Genomic DNA, 14,448 nt, shown 5'->3' with positions numbered 1-14,448 from the left:
ATAGTAATATAGTCCAAAAACAGTGTATCATGCATTGGATACCATTGACAAATAGGCATTCTGCAAGAAAATAATAAGTTTTTTTTAGTTTTCTCAAAAAAGTAATTTTTGCAGATAGGAGGTTTTGCATTTCGGCCATCGATATGACCTTGTTACCGTGACACGCTGTAGTAAATAAATAAAAACTGTGGAGTTGTTATCAGTAACACACACACACACACACACACACACACACACACACACACACACACACACACACACACACACACACACCCACACGGAGCATGCGCCCTGTCTCCTCAGTGCTTCCTTTAAGTTGATAAGAATGGTGGACGAAGCGCGCCTGGTCCTTGTAGGTTAGATTAAGTGACTTCGGAAGCTGCTCACAAGTCAACAAGATCGGCCCAAATTTCATGGAAGATACTGGTAAGGACCCTGAACGCATCTTTACTCATGGCTTTGCTGTAGCGTGGCTACAAATGTGGCAACTCAACAGCTAGCTAACGCTAGCTACTAGTGCTAGCTAGCGCGGAGAAGCCGCCGGTGCCGTCTATTAACTGGAGATCGAGGCAAAGTCTTAGCACGTTGTAGTTGGTGTAGTTAACATTTCGCTATGTTGTAATCGACCGTGGTCGTACAGACTTTGGTACTGTCACCGAGATGATTTCTGCTGTGTCAATAATCATAGTCGAGTAACTAAATGAATTTGAGTTCACTTTGGACGTTGTTAACCGGTCGCTTGTTTGAAGCTACCGTCGACCTTTAGTCACGTTTCCGCCGCGATAGTTTGCAGGAAGTAGACGGGCGCCGAGGCCCAACTTCTAATTGAACTTTGACTGTGCAAACAAGCTCCCGGGTGGACTCGAGCAGCACACACGGTTAACTTTACAACTATTAACCGATTTTGAACATGTAGTGAACCGTTGTCGTTAGGACTATGAGCTACGCGTCGAGTTAGTTCAGTAACCGGATACGTGGATGTATTATTTTTAGTAGTCAAGTTGGGATTTAAGCTAAAGCCGGCGGCCGTTTTCAGCCTTACAACAAGGAAGTATCCTGTTGCACCGGTTACTGGCTCCGCCGCGGTGCCCTTTTTAGGAGGAGGTAGTTAACTTCAACTGTGTCTGTTTCTATAACAACTGTAACTAAAACACTACACATGCCAGCCCTAGTAACCTACAACTTAGATTATACTTACAAGTGGCAAGTTGTGAAATCTCGTGGTAGTTTCTGTTTAGTGAAACATGCAACCATACAACTTCTCCCTTTTTTCTTTAACGCACAGTATGTGCCCTTCGGCTGGTTACTTTATTTTCTACATTAGGCACAAATTTAAACTTTTACCTGTTCCTATAAGCCTATTTATGTGCTAAAAGAATAAAATACTGTTTACTTTACCTTCCTGATATGAGTGCATTGTTTCTATTAGGATTCTATTATATGCGTATTGATAAGTGGATGCTGTTTTCAACAGGCCTACACCTCTCAGACGACACCATTACTGGAATGCTGGACACTGAGTCCCCTGCCATGGAGAGCAATGGGGATGCGTTTCTTCCTGACCTTCCTGTTCTAGGCCAAACTGCTGACTGGTCCTTGGACCAGGTTGCCCCCGAGTCACTCACCAACATCTTGCCCGAGGACTCCGATGCTTCCCAGGAGGCAGTTGATCAACCGCAGCCGCCAGAGGAGCAGATGAATTCTACAGAGCTGGGATCTGTGGAGAAGGCGGTGGAGCAGTTTCAGATCGCCAGTGCTCAGCTTTTCCAAGAGGAACAGCCGCCCCTGCCTGCTGAAGAAGTGGCACAGCCACCAGAACAAAAAGCAGAGTCTGAGGACTCAGAGCAATCCAATCAGGAGATGAGTGTGGAGCCTCCAGCCACTGTAGAGGATGGTGTCCAAGGTAATCAAAAAAGGCAGTGTTTAGTTGTTGCTGTGTATATGATGCATTTAACTCCCATACTTTGTCTGAAAAGTGCTGTATAAATAAAGGCTATTATTATAAAAGACTGTCTGTATAGCAGCAATGAAATCAACCTGAATGGGAAATAAGGAGGTTTATCACTGGTCAACCCAAGCCATTTTACAAAAGGACTAAACTAGTTCCCTCAGTTAAAGCTAAGATTTTGGGTCAGTAGGGCCAGTACCAGTACCTTGCTTGCAACCACACTAAATACCGCTTATTAATTCCCCATTAACTTCTTCAGATGGGACTGAGGCAACACAGGCGACAGAAGATGGCATGGAGCTGGAAGAGCCATCCAAAGAGACGACGGAAGAACCAACTGTTCCGACAGAGCCAGAGCTGCCCAGCGAGTTTGACAAGCTCTTTAAAGGCTGTGAAGACAACCCAGAAGACTTTAATGGTTGGGTGTACATGCTGCAGTATGTAGAGCAAGAGGTGAGAGAATAAGAAATGTTCCGTTTGTTTTTGTTGGAAATTGGACATAAGGAAATCAAATCCACAATTTTTCAACATAACATTCAGTAAATCTTGTTTCTTTTCCCTCTTCATTACAGAATGTCCTTACAGCTGTGAGAAAGGCATTCGATGTTTTCTTCCTGCGCTATCCCTACTGCTATGGCTACTGGAAGAAGTATGCCGACATAGAGAAGAAGCACGGCAATATACAAGTCGCAGAAGAGGTAAATATGTTTTTTTTTTTTTACACATTTCTTTTATGTACTTGTAATTTCTCTATTTTAAAGGGATAGTTCAACATTTTGGCAAATTGACCCATTGCCATAAAATGTCATTTGCCAAAATGTTGAACTACTGCTTTAAATGAGTGCTGTAAACTGCTCCATCAAATAGTTCTGTTCTGGCATTGCTCCAGTTATAATGTTGGAGTTGACAGACTTTCTCTTTATTGCTGTCCAGGTGTACAGAAGAGGCTTGCAGGCCATCCCTCTTAGTGTGGACCTGTGGCTGCACTACCTGACCTTCATTAAGGAGAACTCAGACCCTACTGACCCAGAGACTGAGGGGCGCATTCGAGGGTGAATATCCATTATATATTTCCAAGGTTATGCAACGACTATCACAGTACAGACTGCAGTCAAAATCTAATTTGCCCTATTTCTCAGGGTAAATGATTGAATCTGAGTAGATGTAGAACACAAGTGGTCTAGACAGAAAAACATTAACTGTTTTTCCTTTTAATTCTTTACCATTAGTGCCTACGAACATTCGGTGCTTGCGGCAGGCACAGACTTTCGCTCTGATCGTCTGTGGGAGTCCTTCATCACCTGGGAGACGGAGCAGCAGAAGCTGGCCAACGTCACCGCCATCTACGATCGTATCTTGGGCATCCCAACCCAGCTCTACTCCCAGCACTTCCAGAGGTAGGGAGAAGGAACAGAATGAGTCTGCTTGCTGTCACGTTGTTTCTGATTTCATCAGTTCTCCATTTACACTCCAGAGGCACAGTTTCTGTGTATCAAAAGGTCAAAATTTATTTTTGAATGTAAACTAAAAATATCTTCAACCAGAACAGGGTTCTCTTTTTACTGAGCTGCACAGTACACATAAACCTGAGAGTTTTTTTCCGTTACACCAGACTTGGACCATATTGTGTGAAATGGCTCATTAAGCCGAGTCTTATTTATCCTTTTCAATCTTTGCAGGTTCAAGGAACACGTCCAGAGCAACAACCCCAAACATTTCCTGTCAGAGCAGGAGTTTGTTCAGCTGAGGCTGGAGCTCTCTAAAGCCAGCTTAGCGATGGTCAGCAGCACCGACGAAGAGACGCCGGCGCCTGAGGAGGAACTTCCGCCCGGAACAGAAGATCTGGCGGACCCTGCCAAGGTAAAAATCTGACTTCCAGTCCTGCAGGGGAGACAAAATCACAAATTTACTGCTTGCAGGGGATAGCAGGAGGTTGCCTGTTCTCCATCTTGAAATGGAAAGCAAAATTTGTTCAGGTTTGAAGAGGTGTTTTTATGTCAGCAGCCAAGCCAATGAATGCCAGGGGGGATTCAAGTTGGCATCCAGTCAGGGGCTCGTCCTAATTCTTAAAGGATCACCTGAGGCCCATTGACCCCAGCACCTGCACCCTGAGGCTGATATGCAGGGTGCATACAAACCTCTCCCCTCTGCAGGCTTCTTGTCTCTGGCAAGCTCATGGTGATGTAAATCCTTGGCTGCAGGACTAGCAGTTTTTACATCAAGTGGAAAATGCAAAACATGCAAGAGGGTGTTGACTGTGTTCCTTTGTTTGTGTGTTTCTATGTAGAGAGTGACAGAGATCGAGAACATGCGCCACAAAGCCATCGAGGTTCGCCAGGAGGTGTTCAACCACAACGAACATGAAGTCAGCAAGCGCTGGGCCTTTGAAGAAGGGGTGTGTGTCAGCTTTTCTCCCCCACAATATTAACCGTCGAGCATTTTCATGTTTGACTCTGCTTAACAAGCGTTTATTCATGTCATCATCACAGATTAAGAGACCATACTTCCATGTCAAAGCCTTAGAGAAGACCCAGCTCAACAACTGGAAGGAGTACCTGGACTTTGAGATTGAGAATGGGACTCCGGAGCGCGTGGTCGTTCTGTATGAACGATGCCTCATCGCCTGTGCTCTCTACGAAGAGTTCTGGATCAAGGTAACGCCGCCGTCGACCCCTCTCTCACTCCTGCTACTTCCCTGCACTTCCCCCCCATCAACGATGATAATCACATCGACACAGTAAATCGTCCTGCACTCTCTTTGCGTGTAACGTTGATATGTGACTGTATCTGTTGTATTAGGGGATGGCCAGCTTGCCACACAAGATTTGACTGCAGCATTTGCCAACTACTACGTTGCATCTACTTCGTCTCCCACTACCTTACAGAAACTTATCTAATTGGTTCCATGAAGGTGCTGATGGGTTTACACAGAAAATTTCTAAAAACGATCTTGTCAATGAAGAAATTCACTGTTTCCGCCGCCTGGAAATGTCGATGTAAAATGCGTTGTCTGTTTTTGCCTCTCTCTCTTTCCTCTTTCTCCTCTGCTCTGTTTCTCTGTCCTCTCCTCGTTTCCTCCAACTCGCTTTCTCTCTCTCACTCTGAAGTATGCAAAGTATCTAGAGAGCTACAGCACTGACGGCGTGAGACATGTCTACAAGAAGGCGTGCACCATGCATCTGCCCAAGAAACCCGCCATCCACCTGCTCTGGGCAGCTTTTGAGGAGCAGCAAGGTGAGCGACACTCATTCAAATGGTCATGCAAATGGAACACGGCAGTCAAATTAACCCAGGGCGACGAGGAACTTAAACGTGGTCCTAAAAATACTAAATGGCTGCGATTAGACTGGATGTTCACAGTACTCTGCCTTCCTTCTCTCAGGGGACGTAGAAGAGGCGCGCGGCGTCCTGAAGTCTCTGGAGGCAGCGGTTCCAGGCCTGGCCATGGTGCGCCTTCGTAGGGTCAGCCTGGAGCGTCGCCACGGAAACCTGGAGGAAGCCGAGGCACTGCTGAAGGAGGCCATGGAGTCTGCCAAAACCGCCACCGAGACGTCGTTCTACGCCGTGAAGCTGGCAAGGATGGCCATGAAGGTGCAGAGAAGTCTGAGCAAAGCCAGGAAGATTCTGCTGGAAGCCATCGAAAAAGACCAGGTGAGCATCCAGGTGATGACAGACACACGCATGCTCACACGGTGGATTTAACGGACGGAATTATAATTCTGCACACTTAAATCCTTAATCACCATGATATTTTACTTCACATCTTTTGCTTCTCTTATAATGAGCAAGAATGGGTTTTCTTTTATTCCTGTTTAGTTGTAGTTGATGAAACTTGTATGAAGCATAATAATGTGGTTTGGGTGTAGGGAAAAAGGAGACTTTTCACTGCCTTAATCTATGCATTTTTTTTTTAATTAAAAAAATGGTTTGGTCAAGCTCATAATTTTCTGCCTTTACAGACGAGTCCAAAACTGTATCTGAACCTGCTCGAGCTGGAATACAGTGGGGACGTGACGGAGAACGAGGCAGAGATCATGGCTTGTTTCGATCGAGCCCTGAAGAGTCCAATGCCGCTTGAGTCCCGCCTCCTCTTCTCCCAGCGCAAGGTGGAGTTCCTGGAGGACTTTGGGAGCGACATCAATATGTGAGTTTTGTGCCACTTTTAGAAAGACAGACATGCGTATTGTATGTTCTTAACATTTCTTTGATAATGTTTGATCCTGATTGATGTGTACTCTTGTACATCTCTTAGACTTGTGGCTGCATATGAAGAACAGCAGAAACTACAGAAAGAAAGTGAATCCACAAAAAGGAAAGCCGAGAACGGGTATGACAGGTGGATAAGGGAACCGGGTTTGGGACACCTCAACACGTCATCAATATTCTTCACAAATTCCTCAAAAAAACTAAATATAACTACAGTTTTTGCAGTTACAGATTGTTTCCCAGTATTTGTAAAATGCCCGTGTCAAGGCTGTAACAGGCCATTTCTTGAGTGAAATGATTTACAAGGGATTTTTGCTGACATGAATCTACTTGTCTGCAGTTCTCAAGAACCTGACTCCAAGAGACAGCGTGTGGATGACAGTTCTGCAGCTGCAGCAACCACAATGACAGACATGCAGGCAAACAACTCTGCATATAACTACAACTGGTACCAGGTAGGTTTCGTCATCGAGTCGTCGACTTCACAAGAAAAACATATTTCAATGAAAATGGGCTGACAAAACCACACCACACATGAGGTCATGTTTGCTTAAAATATCGTTCCAAGGTAACTCAGCTCTTCTCCTCTTCTCCTTTTTGGTTAGCAGCAGTACGGCGGTTGGGGACAGAATTCCTGGGGGCAGTACAACCAATACGCCCAGTATAACCAGTACTACCCACCTCCTCCCACATGATGGACAGAATCCTGACATGAAGACGGAGACTCGAGAAAATCATCCTTTCTGACCTGCCTACATCTCTGAACATGAACAGAGCTTCTTAACACGGTGTCATGGATATTTTAGTCCAACCACATGCTACAGAAGCTGATTGGTTCCTTCTTTCTGGTTTAGATTGTGATCAGTTTAATTACACTTTGTAGCCGCTGGAGTACAATAGACTTGGCCCTCCATGGCAGTCATGTTGACCAGTCATGTTTAAAAAAAAAAAAAAAAAGATAAAAAAAATACAAAAATGAATTGCTACATTCATCATCTCCAATACGGGCTGCTTTTTTGAGGTTCTTTAATGCATGTTATTTGTGAGAGCAGAGTTATTTTTCCCTAAGACAGGCTTTTTAATTTTTTGATTGGATGACTTAGTTTGGTCTCTTTCTTTGTGTTTAAGATTTAAACTTGTAAAGGAGGTGTTCATTGATGTACCTCTGAGTCATGTGTTTCTCCTTCCCAACTGAAAGATTTTTAATATTACATGGTTATGTTTCCATAATGAGAAATGAAGAGTTCCTTGTTTTTTGACTTGATTTCATAATAAAGAGATTGATATCCTGAAGTTTGTTTTCTTGATTTTAATTGTATTCAAAGGGTCATAAAAGATCACATGAGGTTTTTAGAGACATTACACACACACACAATCCTACAATAAATTATAGTGCTGTCACATTCTTGTTTATAGCATCTGGACTGGAGTCCTTACAGACTCAGTCACTTACAGCTGACGTCAACTAAGTCTGTGAGGGTTCAGGACCTGAGTCTTTAGGAGTCAGAGTGGAACTGGGCCTATGTATGCGTCTCAAACACAGCACAGATATTTTCCATGTTCCCTGTGTAATCTGTGGGCAAATGACCAGAACCCATAGTGTCATATGAGACTTCTTGACAATGTTGTTCGGACTGTGGAAGTCAGTGTCATCTCCAGTGCTCAGTCATAAGAATCATGAGACTTGAAAATGTTAAGTACATTTAAGATGGTTTGTGAATGATTTCATAGTCTGTAAATGACTTTTCAGCATCTCTTTGGGCAGATCTACTGACCATTGACGTAAATTATTTAACTTTAAACGTGCTGTATATAGAGGATTGTTGCCCACTTTTATGAAGCAAAAGCCATATATCGATCCCTATCAAGCTCTTTTTTTATTTTTGTAAATACCCACTATCAAGCTCCAAAGTACAATGGGCGTGGCCTCAGAGACCGACTGCGCTACGTAAATCCGCACATGCGCAGTCTCGGCCTTTCATCAGCCCTTTTTATGCCTAGCGTTGAACGTCTAGCATCAAACGAGGTAAGGCCGGTGCAATATAAGTAAAAAAATCCATATTATGTAAACCCTCAGCAGATTTTTGTTGGCGAATATAACACCCGAATCATCATTTATCACAAACGACATGTTATTTTGGTTAGTTGTCGGATATTTATCGTGTTTTAACGCTATTTTGTGAAACGCGTGCCCCATGTGGCTAGTTAAGCTAGCGTAGCATTAGCTGGACCCTGGTGGAGAGGAGCGAGCTCCCGGCACGTTGCCTCCAGACGGTCCCCTCTAGTTTTCACTGAGATGTTTGATAGGGAGCATGTTGTGTTGGAAATAACACGGTGGATGATGGTTTGATTTCACATAAAGGGAACACATGACGGGTTTGGTAGCTGTTGTTAGCTGTCAGTAAGAAACCTAACGCCACTGGTTGATTTCCGCGTTACTACCGACATAAGGTTTTATAATTTCTCTTTTGCTTTTCTTTTAGCATCAAGATGCAGCTCTTCTTGCGTGCCCAGAACACTCACACCCTTGAGGTGACCGGACAGGAGACTGTTGGACAGATCAAGGTAAATATCTTTATCCATCTGTAATATCTATAAAAGTTGGGGTTAATCAATTTGACTTTGTCTTCTTTTTTTTAAAACCCCTGTCGTGATTTATTTTCATGCAAGTTACCATATTCAAATTTCTGATGGATTAACTGTATGCTCTTCATCTCCCAGGCCCATGTCCAGTCTGTGGAGGGTCTCCTGGTCGAGGATCAGGTCCTGCTGCTCGCTGGGTGCCCACTGGAGGATGATGCCTCCCTGGCATCCTGTGGAGTCTCAGAGCACTGCACCTTGGAGGTAGCTGGCAGGCTGCTGGGAGGTCAGTGTCACTTAAATCTGGTTATATCTGTCCATCTAAGATGCACTAAACATGAGAATCAGTTACAAGTTGGAGCTTTCTGTTGCTCATAGCACATTCCCTTTTTCTTGTCGAGTTTGTGTGCAGTAAACACTAATAGGGACTGCGGGTGTAAATTAGCAGGCTGCTAACTCCGACACATTTACATCTGTACACCCGTACTGATGTTCATTAATGTGTATTGTCCCTTTCAAATAAATAAATAAACTTGATGTATTATCATCTCTATAACAGAAAGAGTGACTCCTGAATGCACTTAACGTAAAACTAAGATGCTTCCGGGCATTGTTGCCCTCACATAGGTGTTTTTAAATGCAGATTCATTAATTAGGATTTGAGCTTTTATTCTGAAATGTCCAATAAAACTTATTCTCCTCCACAGGTAAAGTCCACGGCTCTCTGGCCCGTGCCGGAAAAGTGAGGGGACAGACACCCAAGGTAAGAAGATGGTCTAGTAGTATTTTAAACACCTAATGAGAAAATGACTTGCATTAAAATTACTTTCACATTTGTTTGACTATGAAATACATTATAATATGAGTTTAGAGAAATGACAAAACATCTCTTTGCTTGTTCAGGTTGACAAGCAGGAGAAGAAGAAAAAGAAGACTGGCCGCGCCAAGCGTCGCATCCAGTACAACAGGCGCTTCGTGAACGTTGTGCCCACCTTCGGTAAGAAGAAGGGACCCAACGCCAACTCCTAAAATGCTTCAGTGACCCTAAGGAGAAGCTTGATCACTGTCAGTTTTACCAAGTTAAATGTTGTCTTGTACAGAATAAAATTTGGCTTGGACACGATGAGTGTTGTGTGCTGTGTCCCACAGTTGAAGTCACTTGTGGCTTCAAAACTTTACATCCTGTTGTGGAATTCATAAATGTGAGATGCATGTTTTGTTTTTTCTTAAACACAATTTGTGGTACTTAGAGAGGCAGCCATTTATTAGATTGCTAATATGCTGTTCAACAAACGTGTACTTGTGTGCAGGTCATTTAAGTGAAAAGCAGAAAAAAATTAGTTCTGTATGAACCAGGTTTATTTTTCCATTTACAGAGTACATGCAAAAGAACAACAAAAGACTGTCTCAGTGTCTATGTACATTATTGACAAGCCATCTTAATCTGGCCAAAAACAAAATGTAATAACCGGTCATTTTCTTAATCCAACATGTTGTACATAATGATTGAGACAAAGTGCAGAGGAACTGGTAATAGCAGGAAATGCCATTTCAACTCTATACTTTACAGCAAGGTGGTGTCAGATGAGGGTTCTCTGTAAAGTAACGCATGCTGGCCGGTGTTTGTCGGCTAATCCACAGCCACGAGCTCGACCTCAAAGAAGAGCTTTGCGTTGGGCGGAATTCTGATAGAGCTGGAGTTAAGGAGAAGCCAGAGTCTGACAGAATGAAATTAAGTTAAAAATGCATACATATTAAGACAGAATGCACAAACTGATGCACTGAATCAGCCGAGGAAAAGGATACTTGGAGTCAGGGAGACCTTTCCTTCCATAGGCCCACTCTGGTTCAATCTCCAGTCGAGCCGTCTCACCCTTGCTCATCGTCAGTATGCCCTCGTCCCACTGCGAAAGCAAAGAATTACTGATGATGACACGGTGGAGGAAGTGAAGACGTGTATGCACAGAGTAAAAAGCAGGATTGACTTACTCCTCTGATGACTCGGCCCAGGCCGACTTTGAAGGACAGTGGTTTGGTTTGCTTCTTCTTTCTGGCTGCTGTAGTGACAAATACAATGGTTATAACCTGCGGACAGAGTCACTACTGAAGGATCTGATCTGCATCTATAAACATACACAGTTTGTAGGTTTCCTGTTTGACACTGAAAACTGTACAGGGCTCCAGGCTTACTTTCCCTCACTTGAAATTTTAGGAGCTCAAGCAGAAAATTTAGGGGTGCATACCATCCATCGACCAGTCATGTATCACCAGTGTTAAAAAAAGAAAACAAGCAAATTTACTGATTGTACATGTGCAAGTAAATAAAAAAATACTTTCACTGTCTCAAATTTTACGGGCAAACTGCCATGATACTAAAAAAGTATCTAGATACCCTGCAGGTTAAAACAGTAGAGTACCTGACTTTATTTGTACAGATAATTTGACTTAATGAAAGCTAAATTTCCATTGAGTTATGTTGGTGTGTATCTGTTGTGCTCTGCTTAGCTCTTGTTGGTATAGTTGATATTTTCCCTCATGTAGCTTCACCTCAACAGAACAGGTGAAAATACATATTCACAGCATGTCAATGAAGAAGACACACATACTGTTTGTGTATCTTCATCAGCGTATACCGATCGAGGTACCATAACAACACTAGCAGAGAGCCACCTCAGGGTGCAGGTTTGTCTTACTTAAGGGGATATTGGTATCAAACACTGTCCCATCCTCCAGGGAGCCAGTGTACCAGCAGCTCACAGTGTCGCCCTTCTTTGGGAAGTTTGTCTTGTCGCCCTTCTTCAGCACTGACTTGGTGTACCTGGGTGGACCCTGAGAGAAGCAAAAGCAGCAACATATGATCATCATTTTAATACAAGTGTGATCAAAGCAGAGATGAACACTTGTGTTCATATGGACCGTCCTGGACCAGTACCTCATCCACCACCTCTGTCTTGACTTCTTTGGGTTCGTCAATTTTGACAGCTTTCACCTGCTCCGTCACTTCCTCTACTGGTTCTGTGCCTTTAAACCTCTGCAAAGACGAAATACAACACATCACACACACACAAACGTATTCACATATTCCACTTGTGCTTCTCAGGGTCCGCTCACCTCCAGAGCAATAAGAGTCCAGATCTGCAACTGTGAGCCAACCTTCAGCCATATGATCCTGCCTAATTCTACTATAATAATTAATTGTATTACTAGATTTCAACAATATTACAACAGTACATCTCCAACCCAACCAGACAAGGCATATGGCCACCCACCCCGAGTATGATTCTGCTCCAGTTTTTTCCATTATGCTGTTGCTATGTTCCCTTGCTCTTGACTGGTCTCTACAAATAGAGCAGGTCTAACTTCTCTTCATGATAGTAAAGTCCCTTGAGATAACTTCTGTTGAGCCTATTTAAATGAAACTGACCTATCTGAAGGGGGTCATTCCTATGTTCCCACATTTCTAACTTTTGTTGTCACTGAAAATTAGGCCCTATGTTCCCACAGCCCTTTGGTCCCACCATTGGTTGGGTTTAGGCAATGAAGAAAAGAGTTGGCTAAGTTTAGTAAAAAGACCCGGTAGAGGCTAGACAGGCCAGATAGATGGAGTCCAGATAGGTAGAGAGAGTCCAGTGGGAACATAGCGCCTAATTTTGAGAAAAATCTTGGGAACATAAGGCTGTGGGAACATAGGCATGGGTTAGGCATGGGTCTGTGTGACAGAAATCCCTTTGTTTTTTTTCATGTATTTAAGGACAATGTGTGCTTGCATTGCTCATTTTCAAGAAACAAAATGATGGACACACCAGATTTAGCAGAAGCTTATTTTCATCTGTTGTCCAACATAAAAGCACACCATATAATAAAACAATGCATACCAAACATCCAATACACACCCACATTCACTGCAAAAGCATAACATACAATATACACAAAATGAGTGCTCAGTATAATTTGCTTACTTTGCTCTCAAACAGCTGGTTGTAGGCAATGACCAGCTGCTCTTTCTTTGCTGTTTTGGCTACATTCTTGATGTTTCCCAGCAGCTTGTGTTCATTGAGGAACTGCAGGAGAAGGTAACAGAGACACAAGGGTTAGTTTCATTTATCCACCATGTGCTACTGAAATCAACGACAGGCACAATGAGTCATGTTATCTCATGCGGTAAATACAACAGTCTCTCCTGATAGTCAGACGAAGTACTGAGCTGTCTGCAGTGGCTCCTCTCTAAAACCACTAAGACTCTGTTGTATCATGCGGTATTATCATGTTATTGTGTAACGTTACTCCGCCTCGCTACATGCTAAACAGCAGCTCCCCTCCTGGCTGCTCCTAGCTAACATGCAGCATGCTGCAGGTCCCACTGAGCGCTAACACTGAAACCCACTGACACTCATGCTGAATCCACACAGAGACTTTAAGGGACACACATACCGAGTGGGCTGCATTGTCCTGAATGAACTTTATAAGGTCTTTTTTGGGTAGATCGTCACTTTTTAGCTGCTCATCGCTCCACTCCCGAACTGGTTCAGCCGCCATTTTGAGAGGCGTACTAATCAACTTTGACCCCTCGTGGCGTATTAAAAAAAAACTGCAAACACCCCAAACACAAAGACTTTGGTGAAAGTGAAACACAAGAGAAGGCTTACGGTAATACAGTTACAGCTAAGACTTTGAAAGTGACATATTATGCAGAAATAGAAAGAAAAATCTCTTGAATCACTTATTTTATTTAAATGGTTTCTAAGGTGTATTCAACTTAAAAAAAAACAAAAACAAAAAACATTTTTTTTTTCATCCTGTTGAAGTGTATTATTGTATTTAAAAACTTAAGACTGTACTTGGATCCTTTTTTAAATTGGACTAAAAAGAAACCACACATGCAAAGGATCAAAGTCGTATGGCCTACAGACAATACTCATTATGTAGCCTATGCATCATGGACAAGAGTACAACAATAAAGCTTTCAATATTTTTTATTCATTATTTTTGTTGTCTGTTACCTTTTATTTCATATACTAGTTATGTTTCTTGACATAGGCTACTTGGAATATGCTAATTTCATTGTTCTTTATCTGTCCAATCTTATTTCATTTTTACTCATACATTGCTCATATCCATCTCTGTTACCATTATTTCAGACATTTCAACAGATTTTTTCTTACATTTTTGGTGGTCAATACTCAATCAATAAATTGAAGATGAAATGGAAACTGATTATGGTAATTGTAGGAAACATACTTTGGTGTTTTATTGGTAGATATCTGGGGAAACGTTTGAGTTTCATAAGAGTCCTGTTTGTACCATGCATGTATTTTTTAATTGAGATAATAGATCGTGATATTCTTTGTACACTGAGCAATTCAACATGAATGCTCAATCAGCAATTATCAACCCAGTAGACTATCTGAAATTACTAAAAATGTGCCTGTGGCTAAATGATGGGCACTGTTACTGCTCTCTGAGGTGAGTCTCCTGCCACCTAGTGGACAAAAGTAAGTGTTACACTTCAGGAGATGCCAGTAGCTAAAGCATGGGCTTGTGTGGAAACACAATTTTGCCAAACATTAGGCCTACACAATGCTACAACTTCAAAAATCTCCTGTCATAGCACAATCAAATGAGTTTGATTAATAATTCTACTACACTTAATTAGGGGAGACTCATGGGGACAGTTGCAGGGGGGACGGTTGCAACAAGTCTTATTTCTCTGATCA

At 42.7% G+C, this 14,448-nt stretch overlaps 3 protein-coding genes across 7 annotated transcripts; 2 read left to right on the top strand and 1 right to left on the bottom strand.

The window, feature by feature from the left end:
- The first annotated feature begins 303 nt into the window (after positions 1-303).
- prpf39 (PRP39 pre-mRNA processing factor 39 homolog (yeast)) lies at positions 304-7,447 on the top strand. 4 transcript variants are annotated; one of them, XM_085771367.1, is made up of 15 exons: positions 304-426; positions 1,475-1,903; positions 2,208-2,401; positions 2,521-2,646; positions 2,882-3,000; positions 3,178-3,345; positions 3,628-3,808; positions 4,236-4,343; positions 4,438-4,602; positions 5,056-5,182; positions 5,331-5,599; positions 5,908-6,092; positions 6,201-6,275; positions 6,495-6,609; positions 6,763-7,447. In XM_085771367.1, the coding sequence occupies exons 1-15, from the start codon at positions 414-416 to the stop codon at positions 6,847-6,849; spliced, it is 2,361 nt and encodes a 786-aa protein (XP_085627493.1). In that variant the 5' UTR covers positions 304-413; the 3' UTR covers positions 6,850-7,447. The 4 variants fall into 4 exon arrangements, with proteins under 4 accessions (XP_085627493.1, XP_085627492.1, XP_085627491.1 ...); XM_085771366.1 differs by having other exon boundaries at positions 6,760-7,447; XM_085771365.1 differs by having other exon boundaries at positions 6,201-6,284.
- A 1,191-nt stretch (positions 7,448-8,638) lies between these two features.
- Positions 8,639-9,852, top strand: faua (FAU ubiquitin like and ribosomal protein S30 fusion a). The gene is made up of 4 exons (XM_085770619.1): positions 8,639-8,719; positions 8,876-9,020; positions 9,442-9,497; positions 9,638-9,852. Exons 1-4 carry the CDS (start codon positions 8,645-8,647, stop codon positions 9,761-9,763), a joined length of 402 nt encoding a protein of 133 aa, XP_085626745.1. The 5' UTR covers positions 8,639-8,644; the 3' UTR covers positions 9,764-9,852.
- A 223-nt stretch (positions 9,853-10,075) lies between these two features.
- On the bottom strand, positions 10,076-13,316 carry fkbp3 (FKBP prolyl isomerase 3). Of its 2 annotated transcripts, none has more exons than XM_085770616.1 (7): positions 13,166-13,316; positions 12,694-12,795; positions 11,667-11,765; positions 11,428-11,563; positions 10,724-10,791; positions 10,541-10,638; positions 10,076-10,419 (listed from the first exon to the last, which is right to left on the bottom strand). In XM_085770616.1, exons 1-7 carry the CDS (start codon positions 13,268-13,270, stop codon positions 10,365-10,367), a joined length of 663 nt encoding a protein of 220 aa, XP_085626742.1. In that variant the 5' UTR covers positions 13,271-13,316; the 3' UTR covers positions 10,076-10,364. The 2 variants fall into 2 exon arrangements, with proteins under 2 accessions (XP_085626742.1, XP_085626743.1); XM_085770617.1 differs by having other exon boundaries at positions 10,724-10,796; positions 11,433-11,563.
- Between the last annotated feature and the right edge of the window lie 1,132 nt (positions 13,317-14,448).

This window comes from Trachurus japonicus, chromosome 24, assembly GCF_045865225.1.
Source record: "Trachurus japonicus isolate A0001 chromosome 24, Traja_1.0".
In the NCBI taxonomy this organism is placed as follows: Eukaryota; Metazoa; Chordata; class Actinopteri; order Carangiformes; family Carangidae; genus Trachurus; species Trachurus japonicus.
The sequence above is the reverse complement of the archived record's forward strand: the minus strand, read 5'-3'. Positions and strand labels throughout refer to the sequence as shown.